Raw genomic sequence first — 24999 nt, forward strand, 5'->3', positions numbered from 1 at the left:
TTCACCACCAGAAGCCCATCATTCACCACCAGAAGCCCATCATTCACCACCAGAAGCCCATCATTCACCACCAGAAGCCCATCATTCACCACCAGAAGCTCATCATTCACCACTAGAAGCTCATCATTCACCACCAGAAGCCCATCATTCACCACCAGAAGCCCATCATTCACCACCAGAAGCCCATCATTCACCACCAGAAGCCCATCATTCACCACCAGAAGCTCATCATTCACCACCAGAAGCCCATCATTCACCACCAGAAGCCCATCATTCACCACCAGAAGCTCATCATTCACCACCAGAAGCCCATCATTCACCACCAGAAGCTCATCATTCACCACCAGAAGCTCATCATTCACCACCGGAAGCCCATCATTCACCACCAGAAGCTCATCATTCACCACCAGAAGCTCATCATTCACCACCAGAAGCTCATCATTCACCACCAGAAGCTCATCATTCACCACCAGAAGCTCATCATTCACCACCAGAAGCCCATCATTCACCACCAGAAGCTCATCATTCACCACCAGAAGCCCATCATTCACCACCAGAAGCTCATCATTCACCACCAGAAGCCCATCATTCACCACCAGAAGCCCATCATTCACCACCAGAAGCCCATAATTCACCACCAGAAGCCCATCATTCACCACCAGAAGCCCATCATTCACCACCAGAAGCCCATCATTCACCACCAGAAGCTCATCATTCACCACCAGAAGCCAATCATTCACCACCAGAAGCCCATCATTCACCACCAGAAGTCCATCATTCACCACCAGAAGCCCATCATTCACCACCAGAAGCCCATCATTCACCACCAGAAGCCCATCATTCACCACCAGAAGCCCATCATTCACCACCAGAAGCCCATCATTCACCACTAGAAGCCCATCATTCACCACCAGAAGCTCATCATTCACCACCAGAAGCTCATCATTCACCACCAGAAGCCCATCATTCACCACCAGAAGCCCATCATTCACCACCAGAAGCTCATCATTCACCACCAGAAGCCCATCATTCACCACCAGAAGCCCATCATTCACCACCGGAAGCTAATTTGAAAGAAAACCAACTGCATATTTAAATAATAGTTACATGTAATGAATGTTTTGTTCTTACCTGGTTTTGTGCCAGTAGGCTGTGGGTTATTCTGACAGCAGCTAGATGACAGGAAGCAAACCAGTCGTTTCACTTCGCAAATCTCCCCCATGTGAAATAATGAGTTGTATACATAATAAGCCCCGGTAAAATATTAGTCTCCTCTCCAGTGGAACTTAAACAACACGATGTCAAGTTGATATGCCGCTTCAATGTATTCGTACCACATATCAACTTAAAGATGCACTATGTGCAGAAATCTTTCCACCATTTTCCTGGCTCCTAAATTCTAGTAGTTCGCCTAATTTCAGTTTAATTTCACAATGACAAGCAGTCATTGTGTAGAGAATCATTGTCCCATCTGAACCATCTAAACCACTAATGAAATATAGAAATATATTTTACACAACCAAATAGTGTTCAGCTGTTTTGAAGCTGGTGGACTACAGACACCCTGGTTCGATTCCCAATTAAAAAGATACACAAACTAAACTTCAGAACAGGGAAGCATAGAAATTGCACACATGGAACAGATCTACCGCTTCTTGGACTTTCTTTCAATGAGACTGACAGATCTATAACGCATATTTCTGTGTGAATGTGTGTCAGGTTTGCCCCCCAAAAAAAAGTGACACGTTGTAGCTTTAAAATAGAATGTCATTATATCACCAAGAAAATGCAAGGAATCAAAAATGTGGCAAAGTGACACGTCTCAAATTTCCAGGGAGCACAAAAAGAGCTTAGAATAGCAGAACATAGAGAGGTACCAGGCTATGAGGGGTGGCCAGTCCTCTTCTGGTTGTGCCGGGTGGAGATTATAACAGAATATGGCCAAGATGTTCAAATGTTCATAAATGACCAGCATGGTCGAATAATAATAAGGCAGAACAGTTGAAACTGGAGCAGCATTTGGTTTACAAAGAGTTGCCTCTTTTGTGACGAGAAACGACTTTGCAACACTGCGCTACGCTCTGAATCTTCAGTCTCCGTGAAGCTTGTGGCAAACCTGAAGTAAGCAACGTGACGTCCTTCACAGTGACTCGGATGTTCAGTTGTGCTCAGCTCAACGCCGTGGTCGCTGTTGTACGTTTTGAGGGGCTGAATGGAGCACATCGAAGACGTGTGAAACTTACTCGTCAGTTGTAAGTGTCCCAATCGCGTGCCAATCAATTACTAACTTTTGAGTGGCGCGAATAGTAGAGACGCTTGAGAGAAGAGGACGGTCACATGTGTTTGTAAAGCACAGGTCCCGAGTTCGAGTCAGGTAGGTGTCTATAATCAGGGGAAAGTGGTAATCACTAAGTAAGCAGCGTGACGTTCTTTACTCGGATACATTCACACTGACATAGCCTGCTTCACATTCAGTTATTATTTTGAAATGAAAAACACAGATGTATTTTTTGGTCCATTTTATACAACTTGATTTAATGTGGCATAAACAAAAGCACAACATTTTGCGGTACAATATATGAGACAAGTGTGGGATTATTTGTGGGGGTTTTCTGTGTGAATGTGTGTCAGGTTTGCACAAAAACGTTACACATTGTAGCTTTAAAATAGAATGTCATTAACTTAAAGTATATTTGATGGGATATATTAGTTTCTACACTGGAACAGCGGTAAGGCATCTTCACTGTATGTATTACGTCATGGTTTTTTCAGGTGCCCTAACTGGTTAAAACTAACTGGTTAAAACTAACTGGTTAAAACTGACTGGTTAAAACTGACTGGTTAAAACTAACTGGTTAAAACTGACTGGTTAAAACTGACTGGTTAAAACTGACTGGTTAAAACTAACTGGTTAACAATATACAATTTCATACTAGGAGCATTGCTAACGTTTCTCTATGGTGTGGATTCTTTCATGTTCTTTCAATTGCCTTAATGAGGTAAACCTCTTTACGCACAGGGAGCATTGGTAAGGCTTCTCTCCTGTGTGTATTCTCTCGTGCATTTTCAGGTTCCCCAACTTTGTAAAACTCTTTCCGCACTGAGAACAGTGATGAGGCTTCTCGCCCGTGTGTATTCTCTTATGCATTTTTAGACTCCCTAACTCTGTAAAGCTCTTTCCACACAGGGAGCAGTGGAAAGGCTTCTCCCCTGTGTGTGTCCTCTCATGTTTTTTCAGGTTGCTTAACTCTGTAAAACTCTTTCCACACAGGGAGCAGCGGAAAGGCTTCTCCCCTGTGTGTATTCTCTTATGTATTTTCAGGCTCCCCAACTCTGTAAAAGTCTTTCCACACTGACAGCAGTGATGAGGCTTCTCGCCTGTGTGTGTCCGCTCGTGCCTTTTCATGTTGCCTAACTCTGTAAAACTCTTCCCGCACAGTGAGCAGTGGAAAGGCTTCTCTCCTGTGTGTGTTCTCTCGTGTGATTTCAGGTACCCTAACTTGGTAAAACTCATTCCACATTGAGAGCATTCGTAAGGCTTCTCTCCTGTGTGTGTTCTCTCGTGTATTTTTAGGTTCCCTAACTGGGTGAAACTCTTCCCACACTGGGAGCAGTGATGAGGCTTCTCTCCTGTGTGTGTCCTCTCATGTCTTCTCAGGTTTCCTAACTTGGTAAAACTCTTCCTGCAGTTGGAACAGTCGTGTCTTTTTGCTGGTTTGGACGTCTCTGGTTCCTCTGAGTCTGATCTTTCTCCTGCCAAAGACAAACAGAGGGTTTATTTAAACAGAGAGACCTGATTAAACACTAATTGAAAACACTATTGAACTTCACTGTTGTTATGCAAATCATTTGTGGCATAAGTAAACATTTCAGGTCAAACAGTCTTATAAAACATCTACCAGAATTAGTTTGAAAAGGTATTAGAAACAGGTTGAAAATGGATTGGAAATAGGCTGAGAAGGGATTAGAAACAGTCTCAAAAGGGATTGGAAACAGTCTCAAAATGGATTGGAAACAGTCTCAAAAGGGATTGGAAACAGTCTCAAAGGGGATTGGAAACAGTCTCAAAAGGGATTGGAAACAGTCTCAAAGGGGATTGGAAACAGTCTCAAAGGGGATTGGAAACAGTCTCAAAGGGGATTGGAAACAGTCTCAAAAGGGATTGGAAACAGTCTGAAAAGGGATTGGAAACAGTCTCAAAGGGGATTGGAAACAGTCTCGAAAGGGATTGGAAACAGTCTCAAAGGGGATTGGAAACAGTCTCAAAGGGGATTGGAAACAGTCTGAAAAGGGATTGGAAACAGTCTCAAAGGGGATTGGAAACAGTCTCAAAGGGGATTGGAAACAGTCTCAAAGGGGATTGGAAACAGTCTCAAAAGGGATTGGAAACAGTCTCAAAGGGGATTGGAAACAGTCTCAAAGGGGATTGGAAACAGTCTCAAAGGGGATTGGAAACAGTCTCAAAGGGGATTGGAAACAGTCTCAAAGGGGATTGGAAACAGTCTCAAAGGGGATTGGAAACCGTCTCAAAGGGGATTGGAAACAGTCTCAAAGGGGATTGGAAACAGTCTCAAAGGGGATTGGAAACAGTCTCAAAGGGGATTGGAAACAGGCTGAAAAGGGATTGGAAACAGTCTGAAAAGGGATTGGAAACAGGCTGAAAAGGGATTGGAAACAGTCTCAAAGGGGATTGGAAACAGTCTCAAAGGGGATTGGAAACAGTCTCAAAGGGGATTGGAAACAGTCTGAAAAGGGATTGGAAACAGTCTCAAAGGGGATTGGAAACAGTCTCAAAGGGGATTGGAAACAGTCTGAAAAGGGATTGGAAACAGTCTCAAAGGGGATTGGAAACAGTCTCAAAGGGGATTGGAAACAGTCTCAAAGGGGATTGGAAACAGTCTCAAAGGGGATTGGAAACAGTCTCAAAAGGGATTGGAAACAGTCTCAAAGGGGATTGGAAAAGTCTCAAAGGGGATTGGAAACAGTCTCAAAGGGGATTGGAAACAGTCTACAAAGGGGATTGGAAACAGTTTCAAAGGGGATACAGTCTCAAGGGGATTTTCCAGTTCTGAAACAGTCTCAAAGGGGATTGAAACAGTCTCAAAGGGGATTGGAAACAGGCTGAAAAGGGATTGGAAACAGTCTGAAAAGGGATTGAAACAGGCTGAAAAGGGATTGGAAACAGTCAAAGGGGATTGGAAACAGTCTCAAAAGGGATTGGAAACCGTCTGAAAAGGGATTGAAACAGTCTCAAAGGGGATTGAAACAGTCTCAAAAGGGATTGGAAACAGTCTCAAAGGGGATTGGAAACAGTCTACAAAGGGGATTGGAAACAGTCTCAAAGGGGATTGAAACAGTCTCAAAGGGGATTGGAAACCCCTCTGAAACCGTGCTGAAAAGGGATTGGAAACAGTCCAAATTGGAAACCGTGATTGGAAACAGTCTGAAAAGGGATTGGAAACCGTCTGAAAAGGGATTGGAAACAGTCTGAAAAGGGATTGGAAACAGGCTGAAAAGGGATTGGAAACCGTCTGAAAAGGGATTGGAAACCGTCTGAAAAGGGATTGGAAACCGTCTGAAAAGGGATTGGAAACCGTCTGAAAAGGGATTGGAAACCGTCTGAAAAGGGATTGGAAACAGGCTGAAAAGGGATTGGAAACAGTCTCAAAAGGGATTGGAAACCGTCTGAAAAGGGATTGGAAACAGGCTGAAAGGGGATTGGAAACAGGCTGAAAAGGGATTGGAAACAGTCTGAAAAGGGATTGGAAACAGGCTGAAAAGGGATTGGAAACCGTCTGAAAAGGGATTGGAAACAGTCTCAAAGGGGATTGGAAACAGTCTCAAAAGGGATTGGAAACAGTCTGAAAAGGGATTGGAAACAGGCTGAAAAGGCATTGGAAACAGGCTGAAAAGGGATTGGAAACAGGCTGAAAAGGGATTGGAAACCGTCTGGGCCCTGAAAAGGGATTGGAAACCTCTGAAAAGGGATTGAAACAGGCTGAAAAGGGATTGGAAACAGGCTGAAAAGGGATTGTAAACCGTCTGAAAAGGGATTGGAAACAGGCTGAAAAGGGATTGGAAACCGTCTGAAAAGGGATTGGAAACAGGCTGAAAAGGGATTGGAAACAGGCTGAAAAGGGATTGGAAACAGTCTCAAAAGGGATTGGAAACCGTCTGAAAAGGGATTGGAAACAGGCTGAAAGGGGATTGGAAACAGGCTGAAAAGGGATTGGAAACAGGCTGAACGGGGATTGGAAACAGTCTCAAAAGGGATTGGAAACCGTCTGAAAAGGGATTGGAAACCGTCTGAAAAGGGATTGGAAACCGTCTGAAAAGGGATTGGAAACAGTCTCAAAAGGGATTGGAAACCGTCTGAAAAGGGATTGGAAACCGTCTGAAAAGGGATTGGAAACCGTCTGAAAAGGGATTGGAAACCGTCTGAAAAGGGATTGGAAACAGGCTGAAAAGGGATTGGAAACAGTCTCAAAAGGGATTGGAAACCGTCTGAAAAGGGATTGGAAACAGGCTGAAAGGGGATTGGAAACAGGCTGAAAAGGGATTGGAAACAGGCTGAACGGGGATTGGAAACAGTCTCAAAAGGGATTGGAAACAGTCTGAAAAGGGATTGGAAACAGTCTGAGAAGGGGATTGGAAACCGTCTGAAAAGGGATTGGAAACAGGCTGAAAAGGGATTGGAAACAGGCTGCATCAATTCAATCATGTTGAAGTAAATTCCCCTGACAACTATTATACTTAGTTTCAGATACTCTATTTTCCTTCTGTAAGTTTAAAGAGATTCTCCTTTACTTTTGAATACTTTTTTCCCCCTGAAAGTAGTGCTCACTATCCAAATGTGGTCCCTGGAAAATCAAGTACTACGTCACATGTAGATTTGTGCACCACGTCATTACTCTCCCTCTGCTCTGCTGTGGGCCCATGATGAGCCTCTTGCTAGCCGTCACTCACATGGCGAGGGACTGTAGCTCATTACTCTCCCTCTGCTCTGCTGTGGGCCCATGATGAGCCTCTTGCTAGCCGTCACTCACATGGCCAGGGACTGTAGCTCATTACTCTCCCTCTGCTGTGGGCCCATGATGAGCCTCTTGCTAGCCGTCATTCACATGGCCAGGGACTGTAGCTCATTACTCCCCCTCTGCTCTGCTGTGGGCCCATGATGAGCCTCTTGCGAGCCGTCACTCACATGGCCAGGGACTGTAGCTCATTACTCTCCCTCTGCTCTGCTGTGGGCCCATGATGAGCCTCTTGCTAGCCGTCACTCACATGGCCAGGGACTGTAGCTCATTACTCTCCCTCTGCTGTGGGCCCATGATGAGCCTCTTGCTAGCCGGCACTCACATGGCCAGGGACTGTAGCTCATTACTCTCCCTCTGCTGTGGGCCCATGATGAGCCTCTTGCTAGCCGGCACTCACATGGCCAGGGACTGTAGCTCATTACTCTCCCTCTGCTCTGCTGTGGGCCCACGATGAGCCTCTTGCTAGCCGTCACTCACATGGCCAGGGACTGTAGCTCATTACTCTCCCTCTGCTCTGCTGTGGGCCCACGATGAGCCTCTTGCTAGCCGTCATTCACATGGCGAGGGACTATAGCTCATTTGTTGAACTTGAATTGCTCGGGGGCTGGACCACGAGGGGGAAAATGTAGGGAAAATGTCGCAGCACAAGTTCCAGAGAAAGTGTCACTTTCAAACTAGAGATTTCCGTGGCTAATTGAGGTAAAATATTAATTCTGCATGTATGAACTACACATTGGCACATCCAGCCCAAAGAGGAAGGTTTAGAAAAGGGCTTTAAGAAAGTAGTGGCAGTGCCTTGTCATTTTGTCACTAAAAAAAACAAACAGATCATTTGCTGTAACCAGCCCCCAAGCCTTTTATTTCCATTTGCTGTAACCAGCCCCCCCCAAGCCTTTAATTTCCATTTGCTGTAACCAGCCCCCCCCAAGCCTTTTATTTCCATTTGCTGTAACCAGCCCCCACCCCCAAGCCTTTTATTTCCATTTGCTGTAACCAGCCCCCACCCCCAAGCCTTTTATTTCCATTTGCTGTAACCAGCCCCCCAAGCCTTTTATTTCCATTTGCTGTAACCAGCCCCCCAAGCCTTTTATTTCCATTTGCTGTAACCAGCCCCCAAGCCTTTTATTTCCATTTGCTGTAACCAGCCCCCCAAGCCTTTTATTTCCATTTGCTGTAACCAGCCCCCCAAGCCTTTTATTTCCATTTGCTGTAACCAGCCCCCCAAGCCTTTTATTTCCATTTGCTGTAACCAGCCCCCCAAGCCTTTTATTTCCATTTGCTGTAACCAGCCCCCCAAGCCTTTTATTTCCATTTGCTGTAACCAGCCCCCCCCAAGCCTTTTATTTCCATTTGCTGTAACCAGCCCCCCAAGCCTTTTATTTCCATTTGCTGTAACCAGCCCCCCCCAAGCCTTTTATTTCCATTTGCTGTAACCAGCCCCCCCAAGCCTTTTATTTCCATTTGCTGTAACCAGCCCCCCAAGCCTTTTATTTCCATTTGCTGTAACCAGCCCCCCACCCCCAAGCCTTTTATTTCCATTTGCTGTAACCCCCCCCAAGCCTTTTATTTCCATTTGCTGTAACCAGCCCCCCCAAGCCTTTTATTTCCATTTGCTGTAACCAGCCCCCAATCCTTTTATTTCCATTTGCTGTAACCAGCCCCCCAAGCCTTTTATTTCCATTTGCTGTAACCAGCCCCCCAAGCCTTTTATTTCCATTTGCTGTAACCAGCCCCCAAGCCTTTTATTTCCATTTGCTGTAACCAGCCCCCCAAGCCTTTTATTTCCATTTGCTGTAACCAGCCCCCCAAGCCTTTTATTTCCATTTGCTGTAACCAGCCCCCCAAGCCTTTTATTTCCATTTGCTGTAACCAGCCCCCCCCAAGCCTTTTATTTCCATTTGCTGTAACCAGCCCCCCAAGCCTTTTATTTCCATTTGCTGTAACCAGCCCCCCAAGCCTTTTATTTCCATTTGCTGTAACCAGCCTTTTATTTCCCCCCCCCCCAAGCCTTTTATTTCCATTTGCTGTAACCAGCCCCCCCAAGCCTTTTATTTCCATTTGCTGTAACCAGCCCCCCAAGCCTTTTATTTCCATTTGCTGTAACCAGCCCCCCCAAGCCTTTTATTTCCATTTGCTGTAACCAGCCCCCCAAGCCTTTTATTTCCATTTGCTATAACCAGCCCCCCAAGCCTTTTATTTCCATTTGATGTAACAGCCCCCCCCAAGCCTTTTATTTCCATTTGCTGTAACCAGCCCCCCAAGCCTTTTATTTCCATTTGCTGTAACCAGCCCCCCCCAAGCCTTTTATTTCCATTTGCTGTAACCAGCCCCCCAAGCCTTTTATTTCCATTTTGTAACCAGCCCCCCCCAAGCCTTTTATTTCCATTTGCTGTAACCAGCCCCCCCCAAGCCTTTTATTTCCATTTGCTGTAACCAGCCCCCAAGCCTTTTATTTCCATTTGCTGTAACCAGCCCCCAAGCCTTTTATTTCCATTTGCTGTAACCAGCCCCCCAAGCCTTTTATTTCCATTTGCTGTAACCAGCCCCCCCCCCCAAGCCTTTTATTTCCATTTGCTGTAACCAGCCCCCCAAGCCTTTTTTAACCAGCCCCCCAAGCCTTTTATTTTGCTGTAACCAGCCCCCCAAGCCTTTTATTTCCATTTGCTGTAACCAGCCCCCCCCAAGCCTTTTATTTCCATTTGCTGTAACCAGCCCCCCAAGCCTTTTATTTCCATTTGCTGTAACCAGCCCCCCAAGCCTTTTATTTCCATTTGCTGTAACCAGCCCCCCAAGCCTTTTATTTCCATTTGCTGTAACCAGCCCCCCAAGCCTTTTATTTCCATTTGCTGTAACCAGCCCCCAAGCCTTTTATTTCCATTTGCTGTAACCAGCCCCCAAGCCTTTTATTTCCATTTGCTGTAACCAGCCCCCCCCCAAGCCTTTTATTTCCATTTGCTGTAACCAGCCCCCCAAGCCTTTTATTTCCATTTGCTGTAACCAGCCCCCCAAGCCTTTTATTTCCATTTGCTGTAACCAGCCCCCCCCCCCAAGCCTTTTATTTCCATTTGCTGTAACCAGCCCCCCAAGCCTTTTATTTCCATTTGATGTAACCAGCCCCCCAAGGCTTTTATTTCCATTTGCTGTAACCAGCCCCCCAAGCCTTTTATTTCCATTTGCTGTAACCAGCCCCCCAAGCCTTTTATTTCCATTTGCTGTAACCAGCCCCCCAAGCCTTTTATTTCCATTTGCTGTAACCATAAGCCTTTTATTTCCATTTGCTGTAACCAGCCCACCCCCAAGCCTTTTATTTCCATTTGCTTAACCAGCCCACCCCCCAAGCCTTTTATTTCCATTTGCTTTAACCAGCCCCCCAAGCCTTTTATTTCCATTTGCTGTAACCAGCCCCCAAGCCTTTTATTTCCATTTGATGTAACCAGCCCCCCAAGCCTTTTATTTCCATTTGATGTAACCAGCCCCCCAAGCCTTTTATTTCCATTTGCTGTAACCAGCCCCCCAAGCCTTTTATTTCAATTTGCTGTAACCAGCCCACCCCCAAGCCTTTTATTTCCATTTGCTGTAACCAGCCCCCCAGCCTTTTATTTCCATTTGCTGTAACCAGCCCCCACCCCCCTTTTATTTCAATTTGCTGTAACCAGCCCCCCAAGCCTTTTATTTCCATTTGCTGTAACCAGCCCCCCAAGCCTTTTATTTCCATTTGATTTAACCAGCCCCCCAAGGCTTTTATTTCCATTTGCTGTAACCAGCCCCCCCAAGCCTTTTATTTCCATTTGCTGTAACCAGCCCCCAAGCCTTTTATTTCCATTTGCTGTAACCAGCCCCCCAAGCCTTTTATTTCCATTTGCTGTAACCAGCCCCCCCAGCCTTTTATTTCCATTTGCTGTAACCAGCCCCCCCCCAAGCCTTTTATTTCCATTTGCTGTAACCAGCTCCCCCAAGCCTTTTATTTCCATTTGCTGTAACCAGCCCACCCCCCCCAAGCCTTTTATTTCCATTTGCTGTAACCAGCCCTCCCCCCTCACTGAGCACCGACGGACACCAGACATCCATGGACCTGGAAATACAGTATAGCAGGCAGAGCACACTAGAGTACTGTTAACTTTACTGCAGTTTACTCTACTTTACTGCACTCTACTGCATTACACTTTACTGCACTCTACTTTACGGCACTCTACTTTACGGCACTCTACTTTATTGTAGAAGCAGAAGATTTGGTTGTTTACCTATCTGTAAGAGGCTTCCAGGAGAATCTGGAAACGCAGCCACTTCCTGAATGTAAAAGTGTTTTTTTTTAAAGCAGGTTCCAATGGCAGATTGAGCCTTTAACATGTTTTATACAGTACTGAATAACATGTTCACGTGTAGGACTTCAGTTGAAGAACTCTTCAAAACGACACATTAGTTCAATAACTTCAGTGTTTGTGCCCCTGTTTTTTAAAGACGGTTCCCACTGTAGCTTCTTTTACCAAATACTGGGGTATTTACACTAGCGTTGCTCGCAATTGCGGTGCACAACAACAAAAAACTGAACAGTCAGAAAGAAGCCAGAAGTGAAATCAAATTACATTTCAACTTGCTGAGTTGGTGAGCTGGACTTATTGGTCTTTCAAACGGGAGAAATTTGAGACACAAATAGCTAAAGGAACGTATTATTAAACGGACTTTCCAAACCCACTTTCTCTCTGCTTTCAAAATAAAAGTTATTACTTTTTTTTTGTGCACGTATGGCACACTTGCAGGACTTTTATTTTGACAAAAGCAGCTGTACTCACTGGTGATCATCAGATCTTGTTCAGTCTCCTCCTCCTCTCCTTCCTCTTCCTCTCTAGGAGGCTCCTCCTCTTTTTTCAATATAATGTCTTCCTCCTTTTTGATTTTGAAAGCTTCTACCTCCTCCTCTTCCACTGTGAAAGCCTCTATCCCCTCTTCCTCTTTTACCCCAAACGTTTCTTTCTCCTCTTTCACTGTAACATCCTCCTCCTCCTCTTTTATCGTTTTGAAAGCCCCTTCCTCTCCTTGCATGGTAATATCATCGTCTTCCTCTTTTACGACAATGTTCAGCCCCAGAGCTTCTTTCTCCGTCCAACAGACCTCCTCTTCTTTAGCAGAGTAGCTTCCTGAGCTCATGGTCGGGGATTTTAGCTAGCTAGCTAGTTAGCATTAGCGACTAGCTTAGTGCTAGTTTGACTATCAATTTCAACAAATAGTTAACTTAAACGTAATTAACAAACGTTACTAGATATGTAAACAGAATTGGGTTTAAAACACAGAGTATTATATCCAAAATGGGCTAAGGCGCTTCAGTGTTTCGCTTTTCTGTTGTCTAGCAAGCTACCGAAGTGGTTAAATTAGCAGCTTTGTCGTTGAAGTGTGCCGTTCCGTCCACTAGATTATGCGTCACTCTAGAAGCATTCACCTGAAACTCAGAACGCCATCTGCTGACTGGAGTGGGTAACGCAGTTTAGAAAAATATTCACGACATTGTTTATTCTGGCCGACAATGTCATAAAAATAAAAAAAAACATTTTATCCTTTGCAAAGATAATCCATCCACCTGACAGGTCAAATACAGTGAAAACAGAGAAATCAACCACAGAGAGACAGATTTCTCTGTTTTCACGTTATTTTGATTTTGCTTTCTGTCTTGTTTTGTCTCTATAATGTGTGTTGTGACTTTGTTAAATGCACTTTAAATAAATTGTGATTTGATCTAGATGGGGAAAAGAAACAAACATATATTTTTTAAACAATTACTATTCTAGTATTCATTCATAATGTACATACTCATATTCAGGTCTCAGTCTGCACAGAGGAAAGTATTGGCTCTACTTAGAAGTCAGACAAAACATTGTGCTAATTTTGAAAATATTTATTATGACATTGTTGGCCAGAATAACCTATTTAGTTTATGTTTTATCCTTTTTTTTTTAACAATCAGCACCTGTGTTTCCTCTGACATGTTGGAGTAATACTGATGGTAACAATCATGAGGAAGTGAATGTTTTTCGTGTCAACAAAATGTTCTCGGAACACGGAACCTCAACACATTTTCAGTCACCTTTATCTTGACGACTGGAAACACAAATTAACTCAATTAAATTAAACAACTAAATTCAAGAGGTTTCAAGGTTAAAATAAAACTCACATTATTATTTGTCAATCTTGCCTCATCGAAAAACGGGCTTGGGAGAGGCGAAGGTCGAGTCATGCGTCCTCTGAAAGATGACCCCGCCAACCGCACTTTTTAACTCCCGCCCGCTTAACCCGGAAGCCAGCTGCACCAATGTGTCAGAGGAAACACCGTTCAACTGACGACATATGTCAGCCTGCAGAACTCCACAAGGGGTCATAGAGCGCAATGAGCCAAGTAAAGCCCTCCCCTAACCCGGAAGACGCTGTGCCAATTGTGCTCCGCCCTATGGGACTCCCGGTCCCGGCCGGTTGTGACACAGTCTGGCTCTGTAGATGCGATGCAGTGCCATGCCTTAGACGGCTGCGCCGATCAGGAGACCCCAAGAAATGCACATTCTATTCATTCATTTAATAATGAACATTTTGCAATTTCAAAATAATTTATTTACATATCAATTAAAACAGTACATAACAGACTGAGTTCAATTCTAAAAGTATCTGGTTTTAAATGCACAGTGGTGGAAAAAGTACTCAATTGTCATACTTGAGTAAAAATTCCAAGGAAAATGAAATGCTATGCATCAAATTCCTGATATTAAGCAAACCAGACGGCACACTTTTCTTGTTTATAAAAATGTACGGACAACCATTACATTACAAACACCTTATGACATCCAGTGGAAAAGCCACTTGTATCTAAATCTTGACCAGTTTCCAACTAAGACATGGTTTAGAAAACACAGTATTTGTGTTTGAGTCCACCAATCTGAGGCTGAAACGCATTTTTATAGATAAATGTATGAACCAATAGGAACGCATCCAATAGGAACGCATCCAATAGGAAAGCATCCAATAGGAACGCATCCAATAGGAAAGCATCCAATAGGAAAGCATCCAATAGGAACGCATCCAATAGGAACGCATCCAATAGGAAAGCATCCAATAGGAAAGCATCCAATAGGAACGCATCCAATAGGAAAGCATCCAATAGGAACGCATCCAATAGGAAAGCATCCAATAGGAAAGCATCCAATAGGAAAGCATCCAATAGGAAAGCATCCAATAGGAAAGCATCCAATAGGAAAGCATCCAATAGGAAAGCATCCAATAGGAACGCATCCAATAGGAAAGCATCCAATAGGAAAGCATCCAATAGGAAAGCATCCAATAGGAAAGCATCCAATAGGAAAGCATCCAATAGGAAAGCATCCAATAGGAAAGCATCCAATAGGAAAGCATCCAATAGGAAAGCATCCAATAGGAAAGCATCCAATAGGAAAGCATCCAATAGGAAAGCATCCAATAGGAAAGCATCCAATAGGAACGCATCCAATAGGAACGCATCCAATAGGAAAGCATCCAATAGGAAAGCATCCAATAGGAAAGCATCCAACAGGAAAGCATCAATAGGAAAGCATCCAATAGGAAAGCATCCAATAGGAAAGCATCCAACAGGAAAGCATCCAATAGGAAAGCATCAATAGGAAAGCATCCAATAGGAAAGCATCCAATAGGAAAGCATCCAATAGGAAAGCATCCAATAGGAACGCATCCAATAGGAAAGCATCCAATAGGAAAGCATCCAATAGGAACGCATCCAATAGGAAAGCATCCAATAGGAAAGCATCCAATAGGAAAGCATCCAATAGGAAAGCATTCAATAGGAAAGCATCCAATAGGAAAGCATCCAATAGGAAAGCATCCAATAGGAAAGCATCCAATAGGAAAGCATTCAATAGGAAAGCATCCAATAGGAAAGCATCCAATAGGAAAGCATCCAATAGGAAAGCATTCAATAGGAAAGCATCCAATAGGAAAGCATTCAATAGGAAAGCATCCAATAGGAAAGCATTCAATAGGAAAGCATTCAATAGGAAAGCATCCAATAGGAAAGCATCCAATAGGAAAGCATCCAATAGGAAAGCATCCAATAGGAAAGCATCCAATAGGAAAGCATTCAATAGGAAAGCATCCAATAGGAAAGCATCCAATAGGAAAGCATTCAATAGGAAAGCATCCAATAGGAAAGCATCTAATAGGAAAGCATTCAATAGGAAAGCATCCAACAGGAAAGCATCCAATAGGAAAGCATCCAATAGGAAAGCAGCCAATAGGAAAGCAGCCAATAGGAAAGCATCCAATAGGAAAGCATCTAATAGGAAAGCATCCAATAGGAAAGCATCCAATAGGAAAGCATCCAATAGGAAAGCATCCAATAGGAAAGCATCCAATAGGAAAGCAGCCAATAGGAAAGCATCCAATAGGAAAGCATTCAATAGGAAAGCATCAATAGGAAAGCATCCAATAGGAAAGCATTCAATAGGAAAGCATCCAATAGGAAAGCATTCAATAGGAAAGCATCCAATAGGAAAGCATTCAATAGGAAAGCATCCAATAGGAAAGCATTCAATAGGAAAGCATCCAATAGGAAAGCATCCAATAGGAAAGCATTCAATAGGAAAGCATCCAATAGGAAAGCATTCAATAGGAAAGCATCCAATAGGAAAGCATTCAATAGGAAAGCATCCAATAGGAAAGCATTCAATAGGAAAGCATCCAATAGGAAAGCATCTAATAGGAAAGCATTCAAAACATAACGAGTAGTTTTGGGTGTCAGTATGGAGTAAAAAGTATGTTATTTTCTTTAGGAACGTAATCAAATCAAATGTTATTCGTCACAGAATACAGTGAAATGCTGACTGACAAGCCTGTAACCAACAATGTGGAGGCTATATACAGGGGGTACCAGTACAGAGTCAATGTGGAGGCTATATACAGGGGTACCAGTACAGAGTCAATGTGGAGGCTATATACAGGAGATACCAGTACAGAGTCAATGTGGAGGCTATATACAGGGGTACCAGTACAGAGTCAATGTGGAGGCTATATACAGGGGGTACCAGTACAGAGTTAATGTGGATGCTATATACAGGGGTACCAGTACAGAGTTAATGTGGAGGCTATATACAGGAGATACCAGTACAGAGTCAATGTGGAGGCTATATACAGGGGGTACCAGTACAGAGTTAATGTGGAGGCTATATACAGGAGATACCAGTACAGAGTCAATGTGGAGGCTATATACAGGGGTACCAGTACAGAGTTAATGTGGAGGCTATATACAGGGGTACCAGTACAGAGTTAATGTGGAGGCTATATACAGAGATACCAGTACAGAGTCAATGTGGAGGCTATATAGGGGTACCAGTACAGACAATGTGGAGGCTATATACAGGGGTACCAGTACAGAGTTAATGTGGAGGCTATATACAGGAGGTACCAGTACAGAGTCAATGTGGAGGCTATATACAGGGGTACCAGTACAGAGTCAATGTGGAGGCTATATACAGGGGGTACCAGTACAGAGTCAATGTGGAGGCTATATACAGGGGTACCAGTACAGAGTCAATGTGGAGGCTATATACAGGGGTACCAGTACAGAGTCAATGTGGAGGCTATATACAGGAGGTACCAGTACAGAGTCAATGTGGAGGCTATATACAGGAGGTACCAGTACAGAGTCAATGTGGAGGCTATATACAGGGGGTACCAGTACAGAGTCAATGTGGAGGCTATATACAGGGGTACCAGTACAGAGTCAATGTGGAGGCTATATACAGGGGTACCAGTACAGAGTCAATGTGGAGGCTATATACAGGGGTACCAGTACAGAGTCAATGTGGAGGCTATATACAGGGGTACCAGTACAGAGTCAATGTGGAGGCTATATACAGGGGTACCAGTACAGAGTCAATGTGGAGGCTATATACAGGGGTACCAGTACAGAGTCAATGTGGAGGCTATATACAGGGGTACCAGTACAGAGTCAATGTGGAGGCTATATACAGGGGTACCAGTACAGAGTCAATGTGGAGGCTATATACAGGGGTACCAGTACAGAGTCAATGTGGAGGCTATATACAGGAGGTACCAGTACAGAGTCAATGTGGAGGCTATATACAGGGGTACCAGTACAGAGTCAATGTGGAGGCTATATACAGGGGTACCAGTACAGAGTCAATGTGGAGGCTATATACAGGGGTACCAGTACAGAGTCAATGTGGAGGCTATATACAGGAGGTACCAGTACAGAGTCAATGTGGAGGCTATATACAGGAGGTACCAGTACAGAGTCAATGTGGAGGCTATATACAGGAGGTACCAGTACAGAGTCAATGTGGAGGCTATATACAGGGGTACCAGTACAGAGTCAATGTGGAGGCTATATACAGGGGTACCAGTACAGAGTCAATGTGGAGGCTATATACAGGAGGTACCAGTACAGAGTCAATGTGGAGGCTATATACAGGGGTACCAGTACAGAGTCAATGTGGAGGCTATATACAGGGGTACCAGTACAGAGTCAATGTGGAGGCTATATACAGGGGGTACCAGTACAGAGTCAATGTGGAGGCTATATACAGGGGTACCAGTACAGAGTCAATGTGGAGGCTATATACAGGGGGTACCAGTACAGAGTCAATGTGGAGGCTATATACAGGGGGTACCAGTACAGAGTCAATGTGGAGGCTATATACAGGAGGTACCAGTACAGAGTCAATGTGGAGGCTATATACAGGAGGTACCAGTACAGAGTCAATGTGGAGGCTATATACAGGAGGTACCAGTACAGAGTCAATGTGGAGGCTATATACAGGGGGTACCAGTACAGAGTCAATGTGGAGGCTATATACAGGAGGTACCAGTACAGAGTCAATGTGGAGGCTATATACAGGGGGTACCAGTACAGAGTCAATGTTAGTCAAGGTAATTGAAGTAATATGTACATTTAGGTTAAAGTGATGCATAGACAATAAACAGAGAATAGAAGCAGCGTAAAGGGGACGACAACCTTGAAACACAGATGATTTGTGACACATTCACACAGTGTTTATGAAGGCCTTAAGAACCCTTTATAAGCTGTAGGTCATTTATCTTTGTTTCATAGTACTGTTTATTCTTCTTTTTTTCAGTTTGAGTCACATGACTTCAGTAGCCAATCGGCTGTGCAGTCAGACTTATTTGTCATTCATTTTGACTCATCCCTCTCAACCATACCATTTTTCAATTCCTCATCAATCCACAAGGTTTGGACAGTTTATTTTTACAGTCGTTTTCTTAATGGGGTGCGTGCTTATTAGTAACTGGGATATGAAACACCACAGACCAGCAGAGTCTGGTTGCTCCTCATTACACACCACAGACCACAGAGTCTTTTCCACATTACACTCATGGTTGCTCCTCACACACAGACCAGCAGAGTCTGGTTGCTCCTCATTACACACCACAGACCCAGAGTCTGGTTGCTCCTCATTACACACCACAGACCAGCAGAGTCTGGTTGCTCCTTTACACACCACAGACCAGCAGAGTCTGGTTGCTCCTCATTACAGACCAGCAGAATCTGGTTGCTCACATTACACACCACAGACCAGCAGAGTCTGGTTGCTCCACATTACACACCACAGACCAACAGAGTCTGGTTGTTCCTCATTACACACCACAGACCAACAGAGTCTGGTTGTTCCTCATTACACACCACAGGATGGTTGCTCCACATTTTCATTACACACCAAATCTGGTTGCTCCTCATTACACACCACAGACCAGCAGAGTCTGGTTGCTCCTCATACACACCACAGACCAGCAGAGTCTGGTTGCTCCTCATTACACACCACAGACCAGCAGAGTCTGGTTGCTCCTCATTACACACCACAGACCAGCAGAGTCTGGTTGCTCCTCATTACACACCACAGACCAGCAGACACCACAGACCAGCAGAGTCTGGTTGCTCCTCATTACACACCACAGAGTGGACAGCTTGATGAAAACCCCAGCAGAGTCTGGTTGCTCCACATTACACACCACAGACCAGCAGAGTCTGGTTGCTCATTACACACCACAGACCAGCAGAGTCTGGTTGCTCCTCATTACACACCACAGACCAGCAGAGTACCTCATTACACACCAGTCTGGTTGCTCCACATTACACACCACAGACCAGCAGAGTCTGGTTAGTCTGGTTGCAGAGTCTGGTTGCTCCTCATTACACACCACAGACCAGCAGAGTCTGGTTACTCCTCATTACACACACACCAGAACCAGCAGAGTCTGGGCTCCACATTGTCTGGTTGTTCCTCATTACACACCACAGACCAGCAGAGTCTGGTTGCTCCACATTACACACCACAGACCAGCAGAGTCTGGTTGCTCCTATTACACACCACAGACCAGCAGAATCTGGTTGCTCCTCATTACACACCACAGACCAACAGAGTCTGGTTGCTCCTCATTACCACAGACCACAGAGTCTGGTTGCTCCTCATTACACACCACAGACCAACAGAGTCTGGTTGCTCCTCATTACACACCACAGACCAACAAATATTATTCACATCTTCAACATAGGAATCACTACAATACCTCTTGTATGACCTCTTATACACCATGTTAGGCCCAGCCTCTAGTTTTCCCACATATGGCTCCTATATTGTGATCACTACATCCGATGGATTTGGATACTGCTTTCAAACAAATTTCTGCAGAATTAGTAAAGATGTGATCAATACATGTGGATGATTTCATTCCTGTGCTGTTTGTAACGACCCTGGTAGGTTGATTCGATAACCTGAACCAGGATGCAGACACTAGTTACAGTTGGAAGAGTATTCCTGAGTGGACAGCTTGATGAAAACCCGTAAATATTTAGTCACCCAGAAAATATACCTCTGTTGACATCGCATACATTACCAAGTATTTCACACATGTTTTATCCAGATACTGACTGTTAGCACTTGGTGATCTATAGCAGCTTCCCACCAGAATGGACTTTAGGTGAGGCAGGTGAACCTGTAGCCATATTACTTCCACAGCATTTCACATTAGATCGTCTCTGAGCTTAACAGGAATATAACTGAGTATAAACAGAGACACCACCCCCATTGGAATTTCTGTCTCTTCTATAGAGGTCGTAACCACGCATTGCTACACTTGGTTCATCAAAAGGTATTCTCTAAGTGAGTTTCAGAGAAAGTATATGAATGTTGTCTGTTACTAGCTACACGTGTCAACGTGGACTATTTGTAGCACTTGTCTCAGATTCGAATTGTTACAAGCATTTCGCTACACCCGCAATAATATCTGCTAAACACGTGTATGTGACAAATAAAATGTGATTTGGGAAGTAGACATGCTAATGTTATTAATGTTAGTGCAGGGTGATATGATATATCAAATAAAATGTGATTTGGGAAGTAGACATGCTCATGTTATTAATGTTAGTGCAGGGTGATATGATATATCAAATAAAATTTGATTTGGGAAGTAGACATGCTAATGTTATTAATGTTAGTGCAGGGTGATATGCACACAGTGGACTTCTTATGAGGGCAAACCGTCTCAATGTTAATAGTATAATTCTGGTTTATAGGCACATGATTGCTGCATACAATAGCTGTTGAATTTACAGAGGCACTCAGGGGGAGTTGGAGGAACATAAATTGCATAAGGGAATAGAGAGTGATTTATTATAAACAATATGATTTAACGTGGCATAACCAAAAACACAAATTCTCAGTCAAAAACACTAAGTCAGAACACAGCCTCTCTATTCTCTCATGTGACTTCTGGTCCTCTGACTGGGGAAAGTATCTTTCCACAATGAGAGCAGTGGTATGTCTTCTCCTCCAGAGTGTCTTCTCTTATGCATTTTCAGGCTCCCTAACTGAGTAAAATTATTTCCACAATGAGAGCAGTGGTATGTCTTCTCCTCCAGAGTGTCTTCTCTTATGCATTTTCAGGCTCCCTAACTGAGTAAAACTATTTCCACAGTGGGATCAGTGGTAGGGCTTTTCACATGTGTGTGTGTCCTCTTGTGTCTTTTCAGGCTCCGTAACTGAGTAAAGCTCTTTCCACAGTGGGAGCAGTGGAAAGACTTTTCCTCTGTGTGTCATCTCATGTGATTTTAGGTACTGTGATCGCAAAAATCTATTTTCACACTTGGAGCATTGGTAGGGCTTTTCTCCAGTGTGTATTCCTTCATGCCTATTCAGGTTTCCTATCTGGGTAAAACTCTGATCACACTGGGAACATTGGAAAGGCTTCTTCCTGTGTGTACTGTCTTGTGTGTTTTCAGGCTACCCAACTGAGTAAATCTCTTTCCACACTGAGAGCAGTGGTAGGTCTTCCTACCTTCTTTATGTATTCCTTCATGCCTATTCAGGTTTCCTATCTGGGTAAAACTCTGATCACACTGGGAACATTGGAAAGGCTTCTCTCCTGTGTGTGCCATCTCATGACGTTTTAGATTCCCTAACGTAGAAAAACTGTTTCCACATTGAGAGCAGTGGTATGGTCCTGCTGGTTTGGGCGTCTCTGGCTCTGGTTCCCCTAAAGGACTCTTCTTGTTGTCAGAGTGAGAGTCTGGTCTCTCTCCTGCCAAAGACAGAGTATTTGGTTAAACAGAGAGACCTGAATGAAGCCTCCATATCCTTCAATAACTATATCCTTCAATAACCTATTTTGTTGCCTTACAACCTGGAATTAAAATGGATTTTGTATCATTTGATTGACACAACATGCCTACCACCATGAAGATGCAACACTTTTTTTGGTGAAATAAACAAGAAACAAGACAAAAAAACAGAAAAATTGAGCATAACTATTCACCCCCCCCAAAGTCAACACTTTGCAGAGCCACCTTTTGCAGCAATTACAGCTGCAAGTCTCTTGGGGTATATCTCTATATTTGGCACATCTAGCCACTGGGATTTTTGCCCATTTTTCATGGTTAAACTTCTCTAGCTCCTTCAAGTTCCGCTGGTGTACAGCAATCTTTAAAGTCATACCACAGATTCTCAATTGGATTGAATACTTGGCTTTGACTAGGCCATTCCAAGACATTTAAAAAAGTTTCATACTGCTAGTTCAACGAGCGTTGAGTTTTTTGCCCCGTTTGTAAACCAGTACTCACTGATGTTAATCCGATCTTCTGTCTCCTCTTCCTCCACCCCCAATACGTCTTCCTCCTCCTCTTTTATTGAGATAGCCTCCTCTTCCACTCCAAAATGTTCTTCCTCTTCTTTCACTGTAACAGCCTCCTCTTCCTCCTGTTTTATTCTGAAAGCTTCTTCCTCTCCTTTCACTGTAATATTCTCCTCTTCTTCTTTTACAACAATGTTCAGTCCCAGAGCGTCTTTCTCCATAGAGCAGACCTCCTCTTCTTTAGCAGGAGGGGAGTAGCTTAGTGAGCTCATGGTCAGGGACGTTGGCTAGTTAGCATTGGCGACAAGCCTTGTGCTAAACTCAGTATCAAACTTAACACGTTTTTTGAAAAGTTACCAAGCAAATTACTTTCAAGTAAACCAGTAGATACGTAAACATAGTTGTGTTTAAAACACCGAGATTAATATACGAAAAAAAATGCCAAAGAAACGTCAATATTTCTGTTTTTAGTTGGCTAGCGAGGTGGTTGAATCAATAGCCTTGTTGCTGTTGAAAAAGCGTCCCGTCCACTAGATTATACGTCACGCAAGAGGCATCAACTGGAAGACTTAAATCATCATCTTATCTGTTGGGAAAAAGTTTGGATGTTGCCACAAACATACCTACTTGTTAATAATATAATAATATAATAATAATAATATAATAATAATAATAATAATATATAATATAATAATAATAATATATAATAATAATAATAATATAATAATATATAATAATAATAATATATAATAATAATAATATATATATAATAATAATATATAATAATATATAATATAATAATAATATAATAATAATAATAATAATAATATAATAATAATAATAATAATAATAATAATAATAATATATGCCATTTAGCAGACGCTTTTATCCAAAGCGACTTACAGTCATGTGTGCATACATTCTACGTATGGGTGGTCCCGGGAATCGAACCCACTACCCTGGCGTTACAAGCGCCATGCTCTACCAACTGAGCTACAGAAGGACCACAAATTAAGGAAGTTTCCTTTAAAATTATTCATAAATATTATCCTGCCAACCACTATATGAAGAAGTTGAAAGGAAAACATCAACTCAAATTGCTCCTTTTGTAATGACCACCCAGAAACAGGTGTGCATCTTTTTTTGGCATTGTATGCATGTAAGAAAACTGTGGCAAGACATCAGTAGGTTTATAATTGAACACATTTATGAAGATTTTACACTATTGTGGAGAGATGTACTGTTTGGATTCTTTACATACAATAGAAATAAGCGGAATCATTTTTATGTAATTAATTTCATTATTCTTTTGGCCAAATTTCATATACACAAATGTAAATTTACAAACAGAAAACCACATTTTCGTATCCTACAAAAATAAATTGAACTGTATTTTAAGACGGTTAAATGCTCTACTAACAAAAAAGCTGTTAGAATTGTAAGTATATGCATGTCCCTTAAGGTCCTTGTGTAATTGTAATGTGATATTGTACCCCCCAGCCCCGCCCCTAGCCCCGCCCCCAGCCCCGCCCCTAGCTCGATTGTCCATTGTTTGTAATCTATGTATGCTTGTGTTCCCTCATGTGCTTTATGTATTGTTTTGTTGTTAATAAAAAATAAAAAAATATATATCTTTTTTTTTTATTAAAAAAAATACTTAAATCGCCATCTGCTGACTGGAGTGAGTAACGAAGTTTAGACAAATATTCACTACGTTGCTTATTCTGTCGTGAGTCATTGCAAAACAACCAGATCTCATGTTTTCTCTTACTTCTTACCAGTACGTTCCTCTATGCAATGACATCATGTTTTATTTATGTTTGTAGTACATTAAACACTTAGTTAACGTCCCTATAGTACATTACACACTTAGTTAACGTCCCTATAGTACATTACACACTTAGTTAATGTCCCTATAGTACATTACACACTTAGTTAACGTCCCTATAGTACATTACACACAAGTTAACGTCCCTATAGTACATTACACACTTAGTTAACATCCCTATAGTACATTACACACAAGTTAACGTCCTTATTGTACATTACACACAAGTTAACGTCCCTATAGTACATTACACACTTAGTTAACGTTCCTATAGTACATTACACACTTAGTTAACGTCCCTATAGTACATTACACACTTAGTTAACGTCCCTATAGTACATTACACACTTAGTTAACGTCACTATAGTACATTAAACACAAGTTAACGTCCCTATAGTACATTACACACTTAGTTAACGTCCCTATAGTACATTACACACTTAGTTAACGTCCCTATAGTACATTACACACTTAGTTAACGTCCCTATAGTACATTACACACTTAGTTATCCCTATAGTACATTACACACAAGTTAACGTCCCTATAGTACATTACACACTTAGTTAACGTCCCTATAGTACATTACACACAAGTTAACGTCCCTATAGTACATTACACACTTAGTTAACGTCCCTATAGTACATTACACACTTAGTTAACGTCCCTATAGTACATTACACACTTAGTTAACGTCCCTATAGTACATTACACACTTAGTTAACATCCCTATAGTACATTACACACAAGTTAACGTCCCTATAGTACATTACACACAAGTTAACGTCCCTATAGTACATTACACACAAGTTAACGTCCCTATAGTACATTACACACTTAGTTAACGTCCCTATAGTACATTACACACTTAGTTAACGTCCCTATAGTACATTACACACAAGTTAACGTCCCTATAGTACATTACACACAAGTTAACGTCCCTATAGTACATTACACACTTAGTTAACGTCCCTATAGTACATTACACACTTAGTTAACGTCCCTAT

The 24999-nt window shown here is 42.7% G+C and overlaps 1 protein-coding gene across 2 annotated transcripts; it reads right to left on the bottom strand.

The window, feature by feature from the left end:
• Positions 1 to 2451: 2451 nt before the first annotated feature.
• Positions 2452 to 22687, bottom strand: LOC118370438 (zinc finger protein 239-like). Of its 2 annotated transcripts, none has more exons than XM_052507782.1 (2): positions 22156 to 22687; positions 2452 to 3753 (listed from the first exon to the last, which is right to left on the bottom strand). In XM_052507782.1, the coding sequence occupies exons 1-2, from the start codon at positions 22436 to 22438 to the stop codon at positions 2945 to 2947; spliced, it is 1092 nt and encodes a 363-aa protein (XP_052363742.1). In that variant the 5' UTR covers positions 22439 to 22687; the 3' UTR covers positions 2452 to 2944. The 2 variants fall into 2 exon arrangements, with proteins under 2 accessions (XP_052363742.1, XP_052363741.1); XM_052507781.1 differs by lacking the exon at positions 22156 to 22687 and adding an exon at positions 11825 to 12423 and having other exon boundaries at positions 2455 to 3753.
• Positions 22688 to 24999: the final 2312 nt, after the last annotated feature.

This window comes from Oncorhynchus keta, unplaced genomic scaffold, assembly GCF_023373465.1.
Source record: "Oncorhynchus keta strain PuntledgeMale-10-30-2019 unplaced genomic scaffold, Oket_V2 Un_contig_3111_pilon_pilon, whole genome shotgun sequence".
Lineage (NCBI taxonomy): Eukaryota > Metazoa > Chordata > Actinopteri > Salmoniformes > Salmonidae > Oncorhynchus > Oncorhynchus keta.

What these genes read in the sequence shown, in the direction of transcription:
- LOC118370438 (XM_052507781.1), bottom strand. Translation starts at nt 12,179, where the DNA reads ATGAGCTCAGGAAGCTACTCTGCTAAAGAAGAGGAGGTCTGTTGGACG. An exon ending in ACAAGATCTGATGATCACCA is followed by an intron (nt 3,754 to 11,824) that starts GTGAGTACAGCT and finishes TGTCTTTGGCAG; the next exon opens with GAGAAAGATCAGACTCAGAG.